This window comes from Talpa europaea (assembly GCF_964194135.1).
Source record: "Talpa europaea genome assembly, chromosome: 5".
NCBI lineage: Eukaryota > Metazoa > Chordata > Mammalia > Eulipotyphla > Talpidae > Talpa > Talpa europaea.
In genome coordinates, this window is record NC_140071.1 from 72,791,542 (window position 1) to 72,809,858 (window position 18,317).

At 44.4% G+C, this 18,317-nt stretch overlaps 1 protein-coding gene across 1 annotated transcript in view; it reads right to left on the minus strand.

Moving 5' to 3' along the window:
- Positions 1–2,142: 2,142 nt before the first annotated feature.
- MCC (MCC regulator of WNT signaling pathway) overlaps positions 2,143–18,317 on the minus strand; it is a gene marked incomplete at both ends in the record, with an annotated part of 304,107 nt that continues 287,932 nt past the window's right edge. The window contains 4 exons of the mRNA XM_084233100.1: positions 2,143–2,323; positions 3,133–3,255; positions 13,517–13,617; positions 18,059–18,265. Of these exons, the coding sequence (XP_084089226.1) occupies positions 2,143–2,323; positions 3,133–3,255; positions 13,517–13,617; positions 18,059–18,265 (612 nt within the window). The remainder of the gene's footprint in view (positions 2,324–3,132; positions 3,256–13,516; positions 13,618–18,058; positions 18,266–18,317) is intronic.

The following is an 18,317-nucleotide window of genomic DNA, read 5'->3' on the forward strand; positions in this document are numbered from 1 at the left end:
CAGGTACTGCAGTTACTTAATCAGTACAGTTTTAGTTAGTCCCACAATTAGCATAACCAAATGGCTATTGGTTCACCTTAATGTACTTAAGGAATATTTGAAAAATACAAGGAAAGGAAATCAACTATTTAATGTTTTTTATTCTACACATTTAAAAAAGTAACAATTTTGCCAGGGAACGTTCTCACCCAGTCACCACATACTTAAAAGGATTAAGTTGATGCTCAGAATGAGGCCAGGTAGAATCAGTAATATTGAATCCTGTCATAGAGGAGCCAAGACCTGGGTCTAAGAGCTACATGACCCTAAAAGGGTGTGTTGGGTTCCTGTTCAATGTGGTGCAATAATGGTTGACTGGCCAGCAGATCAGATTTTTTAGTGTTGGTGAAAATGAAGAGCTGTGACTGGTTTCCCCCCTGTATATCCCAGTTTGCTCAGGAAAACACTAACCAAGCAAGCTGGAAAATAGGGAAAACCACAATTGTGTCACAAGTCATTTTTTTGAACATCTCAGCCAAAACATTTTTCTTGCGATGTGAAACTAGCCAAAGAGGAAAAATTAATTAACATAAATTACAAGTACCAACTTAAACTAAATAAGATTCAGACAAAACAAAGCCAGTGGGCACTTTCACAGTGATTGAAGCTGATCCTTCTATCCTTTTCTTGGCATGGCCTTGTCTCATTACTGGCCTGAGAAAGAAGAGAGGTGGATTTGGGAACAGAACTGCTTTGCCCTCCCAGGTAGTAGGGTGTGTCCTTACCCAACACAGAAGGCTGAAATGGGTCATGCTTTTTGAAAGGGAACTCTAATGCAGTGCCCTGGTCTTAAAACAACATATTTCTCATAGATGGCTGTGGAAGGATCTGCAGGCACTACAGAATAAATGTCAAGTGAGCCTTTAAAATATATCAGTGTAGGGGACCCACAGAAGACTTGTAGGAAAGTGAAGGGGTAAAATAGGGAAGGTTACAGTAAAAAGGAATAATGAATTTAAGATGGGAGACCTTGAAAGAATTCAGGTACAGTGGTCCTAGCTAATGTTCTCAACATTCTGATTAAAATCTAACCAGTTTAGGCACCATATATGAACTAACATGTCTGGGGAGTATAAGGGGCCTCAACCATACCCTCATTCCCTCCCCTTTATGATGTCAGAATCACTTCTTGAATTGGTGGTTCAGTAACAATCTCTAAATTAGGATTGGTCTGAAAAACCCTTAGATCCACTCAGTGCCTAACCATGTAGCCTCTTGTTCTTAAGAGGCAGGTCCAGAACTACATATGTCCTCATGTGACTGGCCTTTGATTCGTTCAGAACAGCATTTGTATATTGCTCTGGGTTAAGTACTTGCCTGCTCTTGAAGTTTAGTTCCACTACACACACCACCAACAGGATTCTCTCAGTGCTAAGACCTAGCGTCTAATGAGGGCCAGTGGAATGGGATAGTACCAGCAAACCTGGGTTGCTAAGAGCAGTGAAAGTTTTTATTCCTCCTACAGACCTGTTCAGGCACCGCTGTGGTTAAGCTTCCATGGGCAGAACTCTGGTGCTCTACTGTAGGTACGGTATCTGGGACAGAAAGTAACCCATGCACCATTCTTCTTTAAACTCTCCACCCCTCTTATGGATAGCCTGTATCTTAGTCTAGGTATTTGAAATTCAAAGTCAGCTGCAATAAGCAAACCAGTAGTTCTCCATGCTGGAGACAAACACCCTTGTGTGTGTGAGAGTTTTCCCATGAAAAAGAAATTAAGGGTGCTAAAGATAAGGTCATTGGCTACCAAAAAGAGAAGAATGGAAAATCTTAATAAACAAATGCCTGGGACACCACTGAAGTACCACCTCCAAACAGAAAAGGAGGGAAAGGCACAAAGCCAGAGCTGGAAGCAGAAGCAGGGTCTGCTGAACATGGTGCGCAGCGGCCACAGCTCTGTAGCAGGAGCTCTACCTGCAGTCAACGCAGCATCGCCAGGACCACTTGCCCCTGGGCTTGAGTCATGGCACTCTGTTGTCTCAGGGCTGACCTACCACTAACTTCCCTCCTTAATCTCCCCACAGGTCCTCTATCCCTCGACCCTCTCCCTGGTGACCTGTTGTAGATTAGTGTCCATGGGCAGAACTTTGGTGCCAGTGCCAGTTAAAGTGAAGTCTCATTGGTGTGTGGCCTTGAGTTCTCCTCCTCCAGCAGAGCTATTCTTTGCTTGAGCATCCTCACTTGGGTTTCATGTCTCTCCACCATGGCCATCATCTGAGACTCCAACTTCTTCAATTTGTTTTGATGCTTCTTCTTGGCTTTCTCATAGGCAGCCACCAGGTTGCTTTTTGGAATAGAGGAAAATGAGAATGAAGATTCATCTTAGCATCCTGTCCTATCTTCTGGGTAACCAGATCCAGAGAGCACCACTAAAAACAGGTCACTCAGACTCTTGAGTAAGAACCTAAAGTCATCCTTTTTCTTGTAACTACTGATCTGTGAAGCTGGGTTTTACAACTATATTTCAAAACAATATATGCCTGTAGAAGCAGATGTGAAAATCTAGCCGTCTATTAAATCAGATATGATTTATAGAATTGTATAAACAGTGCCACTCTTTATTTTTAGAAGTTATTTTTAATAAAAATGTCATTTGTATTACATGTAGTAAATTTATTTTGTAAACAAATAAAAGCTAAAAAGATGTGTCTGTGTTTTAGTATAATAAAGTCTTCAATTTTTGTTGAGTGTAAAGGGGTCCTGAATCTGAAAAGTTTGAGACTGTTCTTTTAAAATAGTGCTTCCTAAGGTGTTCGTTCCATTGGATATTAAATGTTCAAGTGAAAGGTGCTCTGGCCAATTTTGTTAGGAAAACATTGGCTTAAACACTCATTCTGTTTGTATTATGACTTCTCAGAACCATCGCTATATAAAGTATTGAAAGTAACATGGCATGCTGCATTTCTGGGCCGAAGAACTCATCCTCCCCACTAAGTATTTAAGTGTCTGTTGATCAATCTGGAAATCATGTCCTAGGAATGACCAGGCCCTAAAGGGGGCAGTTGAGGACTCTATAGAGTTGGTTCCCAGGAAACATGAAAACATCCTTACTGGTGTATGAGTACAAGTACCACCCTCAAATGGAGATTGTACCTGTTGGCTCGCTTTAGGTCATTAACAAACTCTGCTGACTGCTGATGTCGAATTTCACTGCTCTTGGTGAGTCTTTCCAAGGCACTGACCAATTCTTGAACTTTGATCTTCAACTTCTTCTCACTATATCAAGGAGAGACAAAGATGCCATGAACAACTTGACGATAGTGGCAGTGACTGTTGCATTAGAAGTGGTAGCAGAGGGGAGGGAGATTTAACTTACCAAGTCAAAAGGCAAGGAAAAGGAAATAGGTAGACATGAGACTACTTGCACTGCTAGACACCACCACACCACTGCATCTTACAGGCCTGTTTGAGCCTGCTTCCTGTAATGATGAGGGTACTTCAGAGACCAGTATATGGCACAAGCCAGGAAGCTGTTTCTGGCCTGAATCAATCTAGAAATTCCTTTATGTAGTGGGCATATCAGATGCTCAGTAAAGAGTGGAGTCTGACCACAAAACCCTGAACGGCTTCTTCCAAGTATCTTAGGCATCTCCTAAACCACCTGAGGAGTCTAGAAGAGAAACTTCTGGTTTTGGTGGCCTTCCTTGGACTAGTCCCTACTTGTTAAAATCAGCAGTATCCCACCTTGTAGAGAAACACAAACAAGGTGGGTAGTGGTGGAAGGAGTGGAATTGTTCTCATTTTAGAGGTCTTTGTCAAGTGGAAAGGATGAGTTCTACGAATGTCATTTTTGCAAGAATAACCACAAATCTAAATGTATTCAGCTGATCGAATCTAACAACAGGAGAAAGCTAAACACCAAACTCAAAGATTAACTTACAGAAGAGGGATGATGGAAGGCTTTCATTTTTCCATGTTACTTTTGTATTGCTTGAAATGTTTGTATACTTTTTTGTAAAGTATTTGAGATGGAGCCTAAGCTGTTCTTCCAGTAGGACAGGTGTGGGAGGATTTTCAGATGCCCCCTTCCTGACTTATATTTCACATATCTTTCACATGCTTGCCCTTAGTTACTGTAAATGCAAGTCAGGCTTTCCAAATTGATTAATAAATACAGGAATTACAACACAAAAATCCAGACCTGCTTCTTAACATTAAGGGTAGAGGCGGAAAGTTGTTTAGGTGTCTTTGGGAGGTGGTTCCCTTCCCACCCTGAGCCTTCTAGGCAGACTTGTCAGCTGAGGGGAAATCAGAAGAGCAGGAAAGATTTTTTTTCTTCCCTCTGCCAAAAAAGAACAGGGAAGGGTTTTTTGTTTGGATTCTTTTATCTTTTGTTGTAAAACTGATTAATAGTGCAAAGAGAAGAAAGGTTGAAGAGAATTTAAAAGGTCACAATGAACTCTTCACAACAACATAAAAAGCAATATCATTCCTCCCAATTACATCAGCAACCCAACCAGCCCACTGGCAGAAGCATATAGAACTCCCTGACCAGTTCAAAAGAAAGGGCTTCCCACTCCAGCACCCAGGCCCTGGGAAACCAGAGGGAAATATCTGGACAACCCAGGAGTCAGGAGAGGCTCTCACAGACTTCTAACTGCAATTGGGACTTGGGGGGAGCCACATCTGGGAGCTGAGTCTCAGGAAAGCAGGTGGGATGGAACTGTTGTACACACTGCACAATAAAACTAGGCTATTACTATAGAGATAAGGCCAAACCTCAAACCTAAAACGTGGGTTACTTTACCTGTTTTTGAGTGAGGCAGATGCCTGCAGCAAATGTCACACAGGACAAAGCCAAGCAGGTCTGTTGCTCACCTGGATTGACACAAACACTAAATACTGTGAAGTAACAACTCTAGGCTTGCCAAGGTGGCAGCCTCTGGCCATCCTTAGCCATTTTGCATGTGAAATGTGGCTTATTGTAAGGAAATGGGTTAAATCAGGCTCTTTTTTTGCCCCCTCATCCCCAACCTCCACAAGGGATAACATGTTTTTGCAAAAGACACTTGGGAACAAGAGCACTGGGCACCTGTGATTGAGTACTGGGGCCCAGAAGCCAGAGAGCATGGGGTGTGTGCACATATTTTAAATATGGATACCTGGGCTGAGAAGTGAGTGAGAAGCCAGAGTGGAGATTGTGTGCAGGAAGGTGGGACTGGGAGGCTGGGAGATTCTGTTGCTGCCTGCCTCCCTGCCTGCTGGTCTGACCTTCGTGTACCAGGTCCCCTGCTGCAGCATTAAAGGCCTGTAAGATTTGCATAAGGCTCCAAGACTCCTTTCATTTGCCAAATCAACAGTGAATCTGCCCAGCCTGGAACTGATCCCCCTACACTGGTTCATTGTAAAGTAGACATGAATTTGAAGACAATATGGAAAAGAGAATGTAAGAATCAGTGACTTTTTTTTTTTTTTTACATTTTCATGTTATAATTTGGATATTTGGGGCTAAAGTTAATTTTGCCTGTGTTTAATAATATTCGATGTGACTGCTAGAAAATTACACATGGCTTGTATTTGTTTCTCTTGTGTTATGTGCAGATGGCACATGTTTAGAGTAATAGTACCATGTGTTTTCCTTGGATTTTGATTCAGGTTTGGATTTAGGGTTGGGATTGAGAACCAAGTGATTTTTATCAGGCAAATTTGGGAAGCGCCAATAAAATGAAAGTGTTCTTCACCCGAGTGTTCTTCATCTGTAGCTAACTTCCGTGGTCTTGAATTTACATGCACAATTGCTGGCCAAGGCATATTTTCCTGAAGTCTTCAGCCTTCCTCAGAACCTCAAAGGATTTTGAAAAAGATTTGGAACTTAAGTCCACTAATTCATGTGTAAGGTAAATGAATCAGGCTTTTTATGCCACTAGCCTCTGTGGCTATGTAGGGTAAGGAAAAATGTCAGGCTTTTCTGCCCTCCCGCCATCAGGATAGATGATGGATCCTGGCAGTCCTGAATGCATGCCTGATGGCGGGCACCTGGAGTAGGGTGTGGGCATAGGTAGATGGACGGCGTCACGGGGATGCCAGTAGAAGCCAAAGAGAAGCCAAGAAAGAGCAGAGAGAACACCGGAGAGTGGAGTGAAGACTTGCTGGGGGCTGGGAGGCCTGCCAGCCTCCCGGCCCCCCAGCACCCCTGCCTGCTGTGTACCGGGTAAATCCCAATAAAAAGACCTGCAAAAAGCCACTAAGGACTCTGACTCCTGCTTCACTAGGTCTGCATGGGATCAGAAAACCTGCAGTGTCCATTCCTGCCCTTACAGGCTATCACCTGCGAGCTTGTCATGTTAATGTGGGAGCATGCACCTGAGCCTAGAGGTGGGGATAAAAGCAGTGGCAGCAGGAGCAGGAGGATGAGCAGTGTGACTATAGCAGAAGCAAGATCACACGAGAATGCCAAAGAAAGATGGTAAAGATTCAAGGGGGCTGGGAGCCAGCCCCTCTGCTTGGCCTTTGCCTGCCTTCTTGCTTGCCAGCCTCCCTGCCTGATGTGTCTGTGTACCTGGTTCCCTGAGTGAGCATCAAAGCTTGACAGATCTACTGAGTGCTCTGGGACTCTCTTCATCCATCTGCTTGAGTTGATAATGAACCTTTCCTGTGCATGCTGGGGTTACACTATGTTACTTTGGAACCTACACTGTCATGTTCTGTTCCTTCTAGTTTCTAATTAAAATTTGGGCTTCAGTTAAGGAAGAATGTGTATGGTTTGTTCAGATAAGGCTAAATGAGCACTTTCTAAGGCTCACATAGATGAGAAAGTAAAAATTAACATACATTCCATTTGCCTGCTTACTAATAAGCATTTTGAAATGCTGATATTCTTTTCTGGAATACCCAGAACCACATACTCCCTTTCTTACACCGAGCTGTATGGGCACTCAAAACACTTGCCTACTTATCAAGTGAAAACAAGGCCATGCTGGGTTATACCATTACAAGGAAAACCCAGGTCACCAGCACATACAAGGATGTCTGTTTCAGGTCTTCTCACTCCTCCAAACATGAAGGTTGTTCCTGGCCACAAAAATGTCCTATGAATCTTACTCGAATCACATAGGGAGTGTTTTTTTTTTTTTTCTTTGAAACTATTTTAAGCAGTTGCATCTACACAGGGAATTTAAGAGATTGTCTCATGGCAGGAGTATGCCAGTCAGTGATGGTAAAACCAGGGTGGCTGCCAGCAAGCAGGGTAGGCTGCAGATATGTGGCGAGGCTCTCTGTGTGATGCGGTCAGCTTGCCAGCGGTCTGGAAGGAAGGTTCTCAATTAGGGGAAGCACTGTCATCACAAAATCCAAATGAGGAGCTGGGTGGTGGAGGGGAGAGTCCACAGGTTAAGAGCTAGTTTTGATGAGGTGGTGACTGACTCTGCAGTCAGGAAACTTTCTAGAGGAGCTGCAATCAGACTCCTCTGCAGGGAGTTGCCACGTTATAGTCACGGGCTAGGATTCCTTAGTGATTGCTCATCCTACAGAATTTGTCTTTGAGAGTATTGTCTGCACATGTGGTTCTTGGCCTCACTTTTCACTTTATTTTTTAACCCCAGCCGTACTCTCTGAAACTGCTCACTGAGACTAATGACCTCAGCATGGCCACATCCAAAGGTCCCTCTGTCCTTACCTTGCCTGTGGGCACAGCTCTTCACTCCTGAGTGCCTGGATTTCATCCATTTCATGATCCATTCCTCTGACTTCATTATTGATATAACACTCCCCTAAGGACTAGGAGTTATTTAGAATGTGGGATATGAATACATTTTATAGCCTACACTTTCTAAATTGAGTCTTTCTTCCCATTTATTTTCCTAAAGATGACTTACATGTTAAAAACTTCCAAATCTTTACCTCCAGGTCTTCCCTCAGATCCTGGAATTGTCTATTTGACTATGAACTTAACAGGCATCTTCAGTTGAACATGTTCAAAGCAGGACTTTGGATATGACCTCCCCAAACCTTTCTCCAGCCCTGTCAGCTGATGGCTTCCTTCAGCTATTCTTACCTGGTCCCTGTCCCTAGTCTTCCACAGTCATTCAACACAAACCGATTCACCAAATCTCATCTTTCCCTTTCAGCCAACACACGGTCTGTGTGGCCATCATGTCTTACCTGGACAACCTGAGTCTCCTACTAGGTTCTCTGCTTCACTCTGCACTCTCTAATCTGGTTTTCACAGAGCAGTCATTTTTTAATATGACAAATCAGATCACATCACTGCCCTTCAGTGCCTTCCACCTGCACTTAGAACAGTCTAGCAACATGCCTGAGAGTGGACTCACCCAGGCATCTGCCACCCAGCAGGTGTGTGCTGGGGCCCCAACAGGATAGACAAGTGAGCTGTCTCTGCTGAACAGACAGGCTGTGGGACTAAGGGTGAGGTATCCCCAGATAAGGATGTCCTCCAGATATTAGGTTTGATTGAGGCTGTATTTTTCAGCAGCAACAGGATGGTACAATCTTTTTGGTCCAGACTTTCCAAAACATGTTTCTAGCCAAGAATAGTCACGTTCAGTGTTCCCAGGCAGACCTGCCTCTGCCTGCACTGGGGCACTCCTTACTTGTCTGCATGAGCTCCAGGTAAAGCTTTCACTTTGAGCTTTTGTAACATGAAGGAAACAGTGGAACGCCAAAGTAATCTAGTTACCCAAGCAGTGCCTGCCAACCCCTTGGATGAGAGTCAGTCTTTACCTGTGAGCTTCTAGGTACTGGTCTTGGAGTTTAGCAACTTATTTATGTGACAGTGTACTCAGAGGCATACTTGGTACTCCATTATGCTCATCAGATCCATGTGCATCTATGGAATTCTAAACACATCTTCCATTGCTTAATTGCTATGACAAGTCAATCAAATACAAAGATCAACAAGTTTAATGAAAAGTGCCTTTTAAAATAATGGTCCTACTAATAAAATAGTGAATATTCTGCTGCTTGTTTGCTCAGTGGAGGCTCCAAATATGAAAGGACTCTACCCAGTTCCTTCTTCATTCTAGTTGTAGGGCTCAATAGCAGTATTAATCCATAATTGCTAAAATCTGGGTCAGCTGGTGGTATCTTTCTTCCCCTTCTAGCCAGATGTTTTCTATAAGTTGGAATACTTCTGGAGCTGGGCAGATAGTTTTGGAGCCCCAGCCTGAATTTGAGCTCCGAGAAGGCTGGCTGTGGACTGTTAAAAGGCACTCCTAACAACAAGTGGTCTTCAGGTCACTGAAGGGAATGAGTGGTCAGTGGCACTGGGAACTCTGAGGAGAGCAGGAAGGTACATAGTTGAGGTGACTTAGAAGGTGAGTGGTCTACTGGAGCAGGATGGCCACAGGTTGAGAGAGAAGGGGATAAAGTGGAGGGCATGCTCAGAAAGAGGAATTGTTCAGAATGTCTGGAATATAGATTGTATATAGAGGAAACAGTTTAGTAGGGAGGGGCTAAGGATTTAAAGACCTACATATAATCTTGAATGCCAAGCCATGGAAGATATTTCTGCAGAGAATCTAGTCAGAAGTGTGTTTTAAGTGATTCTGGTGGTGGAACATGAGGTGAGATTGACAGCAGAATGATCTAGAAGGTGCTACTCCAAGAGTTCGGAGGAATGAGAAGAACTCAGAGAAGCTACTTCAGATGGAAAGGGATGGGTGGGACTTTAAGAGGTAAAAAACAACATAAGCTGCTGATAAGAAGTAGGAGAAACTTCGAAGTTGTAACCCTAGGCCATTAGAAGAATATTTTTTATATATATAGACATTCTGAAGAGGCAAATTTCAAAAGGCAGGAAGAACCAATTTCTGCTTGGGAGGGTTGGCTACACAACCCTATCTAAGTACAAAGAAGAATCACTTCTGCAAATCCTCTTCCTTAAGTGCACTTTTATAGTTTATGTCTTTGGTGGAAAAGTTACACATTTAAATTTTACCTGGTCCAAGAGCAAGAAAGACATCTGAGGTGGGAGTTTTGCAGCACACCGGCTGTGTAGGCATCTATAAAAACAAGGTGCCCTGACAAAAATGCTCATCCTGTGCAAGACTGAAAACCTGGTCATGCACATGGGGTTTATGGCAAAACCAGAGCCAACTAACTGCAATACATTTTCATGGGAATGGATTCAGACCAGATGGGGTTCTATCATAAGTGTGTAACTGCATAGAGTCCCGGTTTTGTTCTAAACAGCCAAAGGTAGGGAAGGCACACTGTGAGTTTGGAGGCCTGAGTTCTCTGAGGCTGACACTAGGTTGGGTTGGGGTGAGGCTGGGGCATCCTGATCTAGAGCCAGCAGGTGAAATGTGTGCCAGCAAGCTCCTCCGGGAGGCAGCGGATTTTCCTCTCTTGCTTGCTCCCTGTTCCATGTCTATACCTGCTCTTTTCAGTCCGGATACCCAGGCCCATGACTTTGTTGTATGCAAAGTATTTTTCCATTTTCAAGGGGGGAGTATTTCAGAAAATGCTGGTAAAATTCCCTCAAATGCCTTGACCCATTAACACAGCAATGATTTAATACTGTCAAAGAAGTTGTTGGTTTCCATTTGATGTTTTTTTTTTTTGAAAGATTTATTTATTTATACAAGCACTGGAGTACAAACCAGAGGTGCGGGAGGGTGAGAGGATTCATCAGAGACAGAGCGGGGAACAGAACAGGTAGATGGACCAAAATACACTGCTGAGCAGAGCAATGGGCACAACAGGAGAGGTCTGCTGCACCATGTAGGCTGTTCCCTGGCCAGCCAGAAATCGAACCCATGCTGCAGAGGCTGCGGACAGCTTCACAGCGCTGCTCTTAACCCGCTGCACATTGGGGGAGGCCCTCCATTTGATGTTTTAAAATAAAGAGATCTCCAAACCTCAGCCCTCAGGTGTCTGTATTATATACCCTTATGAAATGATTATTCTAGTTTCTAAGCTGCATTTACAGCATAATTCCATTATTTTTCTTTTTCCTGTAGTCTTGTGGGAGCTTCCTTATCTCCTTATATCTAGGTCTTGATTAGAAGTCCATGCTAACCAGTTTAAGATTGGTTATTAAAAATCTGTTGTGACCAAAATAACAAATAATATCTCTTTATGTTTAGTCAGCAGAACCTGCATCCTATTTTTGCCTGAGAAGGACTATGAGGTTTGGGAAATTTCAAAAATGGATGGGCTTAGCTTACAGATACAATATCCAAATTAGAAGCAGGGAGTGAGTTTGCAACTGGAGGTGAAGGCACAGTCACATGGTTCAGGTCTGTTCAGTGTACTTACCTAGTTGCCATTCTTTCCCCACTGCAAGCAAAGCAATTACAATTTAACCACATGCACCAATTTAACCATAGGCACTGGCAGTGTAAAAACAGAAGAAAGGAAAGATAAAAGTGAGGGTGAGTGAGTCAGGAGGGTGGGAAAGCTCCCCACAGGCAATCTGCCTTCAGCTTGGAGGCCACATAATATAAGCAACCCCACTGGATGGAGACAGCTGACTGGGAGTATATGTAACCTTTCACTCTACCCTAAATATCCAGAAAAGACAGGATATGTAATTTTTAAAAATCCCCACACGTTAGCAAGCATGGAGAACTCTTGGCATACCAGACACCATTAGCAAAAAGATACAAAGTAAAGGGGCAGATTTTTATCCTTCCTGAAAAAGGAAACCACAGTTCAAAATACTCAGAGAGCTGCTACAAAAAGAAACAGGCCGGCCTCCCCTGGTGGCACAGCAGGTTGACGGCAGTGCTGTGAAGCTGTCCACAGCCTTTGCAGCATGGGTTCGATCCCAGCTGGCCAGCGAGGGTCCCACATGGTGCGGCAGACCTCTCCTGTCTCGCCTGCTGCTCTCCTCAGCAGTGTAATTCGTCAGTCTGCCTGTTCTGTTCCCCGCTCTGTCTCTGGTGAATCCTCTCACCCTCCTGCGCATCTGGACTGTACCCCGGTTCTTGTATAAATAAATAAATAAATCTTAAAAAAAAAAAAAAACAAATACAAAAACAAAGAGAAACTCTTATGTTTTAAAAAAAAAATTAAAAAAAAGAAAAGAAAAAGGGTCTTCAGAGATGGCCCAACCAGAGGTGCTGGACATCAGAACAGGAGCCAGATGCTCAGGACAGACTCGCAACTCAGACAACTGTGTTCAGCCAGGAGGAAGCCTAGAAGGTGAGTTTGTGAGCCAAAACCAAGAAAGAACCATGGAGTTCTAAAAAGATTTTTTATGTGAGGAAACAGTTAATACAGCTGAGAAAATAAAACTTTAGAAGACACATAGTAAATATTCTCAGAGAGATGTAAGAAGATATCATATCATATCATTAAAAAGAGATGCTAGATTTCATCACCAAAATAAACTCAACATGTAAGACAAACACCACAGTGTTTGTCTATAGCTAAAGAACAAACTAGTGAGCTAAAGAGTCTCTCTAGAATTGTCCAGTAGGCAGTCCAGCCATCTATGGTTCTTGAGCACAATTTTGTTGGTTTGGATTTGAAATGTGCTTTAAATGAGAAATATATGTCAGATCTTGAAAATGTAGTATAAGAAGATAAACTATCTCATTAATATATCTTTTAAAAATGTTGATTATAAGCTAAATGATATTTTGGATACACTGAATTAAGTAAAATAAGTCAGATAAATAATTGATGAGGATTTAACTTTCTTTTTACTTTTTTAATTTGGCTAATAGAAAGTCTAAAATTATGTGTAATTTGCATTACCTTTCTATGGGACAGAATGGAGTGCATAAGAATGGTAAAATATGAAAAGTGAAGTTATGGGACACATCTGGATGAGTCACATCTTGGTGTCCTTGCAAGAGAGAAAGAAAGGAGGTGAAGAAACACTGAACTGACAGGAAACATGGAGAACTGAACACAGGTGTTCTGAATGGGAAAGCACCCCGCCGATGCTGGAAACAAGGGAAAGATGCCAGTTTTGATTACTACCATTGATCACTGTCCCGAAGGTTCTTGGCAACACAATACCACAACGAAAAAGGAAAGCTACTTCGGACCTTCCTGTGGCGCAGTGGTTGAGCGCTGGGTTGCGAAGCTGCTACAGTGCCGGTTCAATCCCCGGCTGCTCTCCGGCCACCGGAGGAGGGTCCCACATGGCACGCAGACCTCTCCTGCCGCCCGCTGCTCCCCTCAGTAGTGTACCTCGGTCCTTCTGCCTGCTCTGCTCCCCGCTCTGGCTCTGGTGAATTCTCTCACCCTCCGTGCTTCTGACTGTACCCAGTGCTTGTATAAATAAATAAATAAATCATAAAAAAAAAAAAAAAGGAAAGCTACTTCTATTTGCAGGAGAGATGACTGCTTCTGTACCCCCTGCCATTCCCCTTGAAGCCTGGGCACCAACAAACTTCTCCAGTCTATGCCCCAAGGCCCAGGCAAAAGAAGCAAATGTCAGCCCTTCCTTCTGCCCAGGTAGGGCTGGAATGATCCACGAAGAGTGAACATGAGCAGCCAAAAGCACAGAATGAAGCCATCATTCCTAGAATAAATGCTCGTGAGTGGAAGGAAGGGTGCTTACCGACGGATGGCATTAGCAAACTCTGCAGCCAGCTCACTGTCGTTGCATGTTGTCCTCATTTCAGCCAGGGACAAAGTTGGGGAGGCAGCGTCAGCACAGTCCTGAGAACAGCAAGCACACACTTGTTAGCCTGGGGCCAAGACTGAGAACACTGGGCAATACATCGCAGGTGACTGGAGCAAGGACCATCAACAAGCACTGCCTGCCTTGAACCTGCAGCCTCCCAGCTGGGTGTGGGCAGCGACACTGCAGAGAGTTCTGAGTGCCTAGGGAACTGCGTGTGGGTCTAAGCACCACATATATTCACATATTTTATCATTGTGTCATTATGGGGCAGCTGCTTCACTGTCCGCGTTTCACCAAGGAGAGAACTAAAGCACAGGTACAGGACACGTGCCAAGTCACCAGTGAGGACACATGGGATCAGGAGTCAGACTCAGGTCGGCTGCTTCAGACGGGAGACCTCTTCACTCAGCAAAAACTCTAATTACTCACAAAATACACCGCGTGTCCTTGCCCCTATCCCACTTCTCCTTGGGAGAACACTATCTTCTCTAGCTTTAGGAGGTATAGTGGGTTTGGTGTGGGCATCTAGAAAACCCAGGAAGGAGATGGACAAGTGCAGACCCACCAAGGTCTTCGCATGAGGTTGGAAGCTTGACACTAGCTAAATATCCTCTTGTTTACACATGAGGAAACATAAGAGCCAGAACTCTTAAAGCCTGAATCCAATGAACACTCTTCGGATACCAGTGATGCACCAGCAGAGCACTCCACTTTCTCTGTGCCTGGACGGAGCACAGAGCTGCACTGAGTAATAAAGTGGCTAGGGCAAGCTCTCATCTGATAATTTTCTGAACAGTCCTATATCAAGAATCTACCACACCCCGGCCAGAGAGTAAAAGGTGTGTGATCTGTCACATGAGAGTGAAAGTAATTGGAAAGTCATGTGAAGACAGTCTGAGAGGTACAGGCAGCATGAATCAGAGCTAGGGGTCTAGATGAGGGAGGGCACAGTCTCCCTCAACCCCTCTGACCTGGGGGGTTCGTCTCATGCCCACCACCTGCAGCTCTTTCCCTGTATGCCAACTTCCAAGTAATGTTAACAATTCATGAGATTTAAGGACAGAGACTTCTTTATCCCACCTGCCTCTCACTGAACATGTTTGGTAATATCTATTGCATAGAGATAATAGCTACCAAAATCTAATGCAATGTGGATAAAATTTTTTGCTGCAGAGAAGTTTTTAAGCAGGGATGGCTATATCCTGTGGAGCAAGAATGAATGTTCTAGATCCAAATTTTTGCTGCTATCTGTTTTGTTAGGGTCCACAGGTTAAGAATTAGAACAATATCTTTTTTTTTTTTTTTTTTTTTTATAGAGGCATGCTTTATTTATTTGTTTGCTGGTTTGTTTGTTTTGTTTATACATGCATTGGGTACAGTCAGAAGCGTGGGAGGGTGAGAGAATTCACCAGAGCCAGAGCGGGGAGCAGAGCAGGCAGAAGGACCGAAGTACACTGCTGAGGGGAGCAGCGGGCGGCAGGAGAGGTCTGCACGCCACGTGGGACCCTCCTCCCGTGGCCGGGGAGCAGCCGGGGATCAAAACGGCGCCGCAGAGGCCGCGGGCAGCTTCGCAACCCAGTGCTCAACCGCTGCGCCACCGGGGAGGCCCGAACAATATCTTTTTGATGTATAGAAATCATATGTAATTCAAATTCCTTTGTCCATAGATAGTAATGAAATACAGCCATGCCCATTTGTATTATAGTCTGCTTTCAAACTCTAATTCTGTAACAGCAAATTTGAGTAGTTATGTCTGTCCATGTGTCCCAAAGAACGCTAAAAAATTGACTGACTGGCTTTTTACCATTTGCCTCATCTACCAAAAAATAAGATCAAATAAACATCCCAAAATAGAGATTTCATTGAAATACTACATGGATCTAATATTTGAAAGACACGGAAATCAGTGTATTCTAATTTCACCACCTGAACTGAACAACACAAAGCACACTTAAAAAGCTTCTTACACTGGTGTAAAAATATTTTTAAATCATCTGACCAAATTACCTGTCCCACCAGAGATTTCTGTATTTTGAAGTCATTCCATAAAACATGTTGCTTCCCAAGTAAAAATAAATTCTGAGAACTAGCAGTTCATGGGTCTTCTGGTAAGATGCTGGCACGTTCATTTCCACCACACCCTAAGAGTTTGCACCCACAAACACTGGAGCTCTGTCTCTCAGACTCTGTCCCCAAGTGACCACTGACAAACTTGAAAGTCTATATAAAAATCTTAAGATATTTGCATGGAATGGAAAATCCCATCTCCTCCAACCCCGGATACTATATGAAACAGCACTTCCTGGACATAGATGGCTCATAGTACACATGCACAGGTGCCTCTCCAAAGCCCAGAATGTGTCACAGTGTCTCCTGCAGCAAACCCTTCAGTGACTCATCACTGTCCATCAGGCCAACCTGTCCAGCTAATGGGTCAATTCCTCTGGTTCCCCATTCTGCCCTGGCCCTCTGTCCCTGCTTGCTCCAGCTCCCTACAGGGTCTCAGTCCAGGAATCCTGCTGTGAATCCCCACATTTGGATTTTGTGCTTGGTTTGTGGCCTCCTACCACACTCAGAATTGATCCTACCATTCAGGATGTAGTTCTGCCTTATTGTTATCTGCTTGTCCATCACTGTCTTCTCTGGAACCCAAACTCCTGGAACTGCCCCCAGCACCTTGCCAGGATCAAACCACATCTAACAAATGAACATAAGATTGAGAAGCACCAGGGTCCTGGTGGATCTGGCCTTGGTGGATACTCTACTCCCTCCCTTAGCTCCTTAGCAGGTGTGAGGTGGGCAAAGTGTACCTGTGAAAGACATTTAAAATTTCTTAGCTATTTAGGGCGCCTCCCTGGTGGCCTGGGCAGTAAGTCTCAGTACTATCACCTCAATGGCCTGAGTTTGATCCCCGGCCAGGGAGCCACCCAAATGGTGCAGCAGACCTTTCCTGACTCGCCTGCTGCTCCCCTCAGCAGTGTATCTCAGTCAATCTGTTCTGTTCCCCACTTTGTTTCTGGTGAATCCTCTCACCCCAGGCCCCCCCAACCTCTGGCCTATATACCAATTCTTCTATGCAATAAATAAATAAGTATTTAAAAAAATTCTTAGCTAGGGCCTCCCTGGTGGCGCAGGCAGTTGGATGCTGCGCTGTGAATCTGTCTGCAGCCTCTGCAGCACGGGTTCAATCCCAGCCGGCCAGCGAGAATCCCACATGGCGAAGCAGACCTCTCCTTTCTCGCCTGCTGCTCTCCTTGTAAAAATAAAAAAAAATAAATCTTTAAAAAAAAATTCTTAGCTATTTAGAAAGAACTACCACATGGCCCTAGCAAGTTGCTTCCTTTCCAGCTACACAGCTCTTCTTGAGGTGCCCCTTCTCAGGGCTGTGAGAAGCCACTCATAATACCAGCAAAACAGCACATGCTCCCACATTTCTGGGCCTGACACAAATTGCCATCAGAGGTGATATTTATAAGGAACAGAAAATAGGATACACAAGATTTCCACACCCTGGGATGAGGGATAAGACACTTTAGGACTTAGAGCTTCTTTCCCCCTCTAATACAGTTTTTTTTTTTTTCTTTTAGAGATTTATTTATGCATACAAGAGCTGTGGTACAGGCCAGTGATGCGGGGGGTGAGAGGATCCACCAGAGACAGAGTGGGGGACAGAAAAGGCAGACTGACTGAAACACACTGCTGAGGGGAGCAGCAGGTGAGACAGGAGAGGCCTGCCTTGCCATGTGGGTTTCTCCCTGGCCGGCCTGGGACCAAACCTGTGCTGCAGAGGCTGCAGACTGCTCCATGGTACAGTGCTCAACCCCTTGCGCCACCGGGAGGCCCTCCAATACAGTATTTAGAATAATGCCGAGATATGGTATGGTGACTTGAACTGAATTCTAGAAAATAATTGTAGGTTAATGGGTGTGAGTTTGCAAGATGATAGCCCTGACAGCCCCTCTCTGTGATATCGTCTATAACTCAGAGCTGGCCTTCCCGGCTTGCTTTGTACATTGAAGATATCTCAGGGGGGCAATGCAGACAAGAGGAGGGGGCTTGTTAGCTAGATTTGGGTTGTCTCAATTCTGCCACTTATTAGATGCTAACACATCTCATTTTTCTCATGTAAATGGGAATAACTACTCCTTCCTCGGAATTCTGTATGGTTTGTGCAGAGGGATCAATCTATGATGGTTGCTGTGTGACACACAACAGATAAGGTGAAATTATTATCAGACCTTAGGACAGCTAAGTCCCTCCCCCATTCAGACTGTAATGTGAGATAATGTTTCCACTGTGATATAAAGGGAGAATTTTTAAAAATGTGGATTTCGTCTCTTTGCACTTAAAATATCACCTTCTTTCAGATCTTGAGAATGGCTGGTGGTTTCTATGCACATAAGGAAAATGGGGTAGCATGGCAGGAGATGTGGGGTGGTAAGGCAGGCAGTGAGCTGCTCGGGCTGTGCCCTCTACCTTGCCAGGCTTGTCCCTGCTGCTGCTGCTAGTAGAGCTGAGGGACTGCATGCGCTGCTCCTTCTGCTCCTCCACCTCTGACTTCAGATGCTCAATGTGAACCAAGTAGGCCTGTTCCTGCGCCTCCCGCGTGCTCAGCTTCAGCTCCAGGGCCTTCTTCTCCTTCTCCAGTAGGTAGAGCTGGGCCTTCAGTTCAGCCATCTCCTCCTGGGGGTACAGAGAAGCCAGTGTGAAGAGGGATGTGATCAGGACCTTGAAC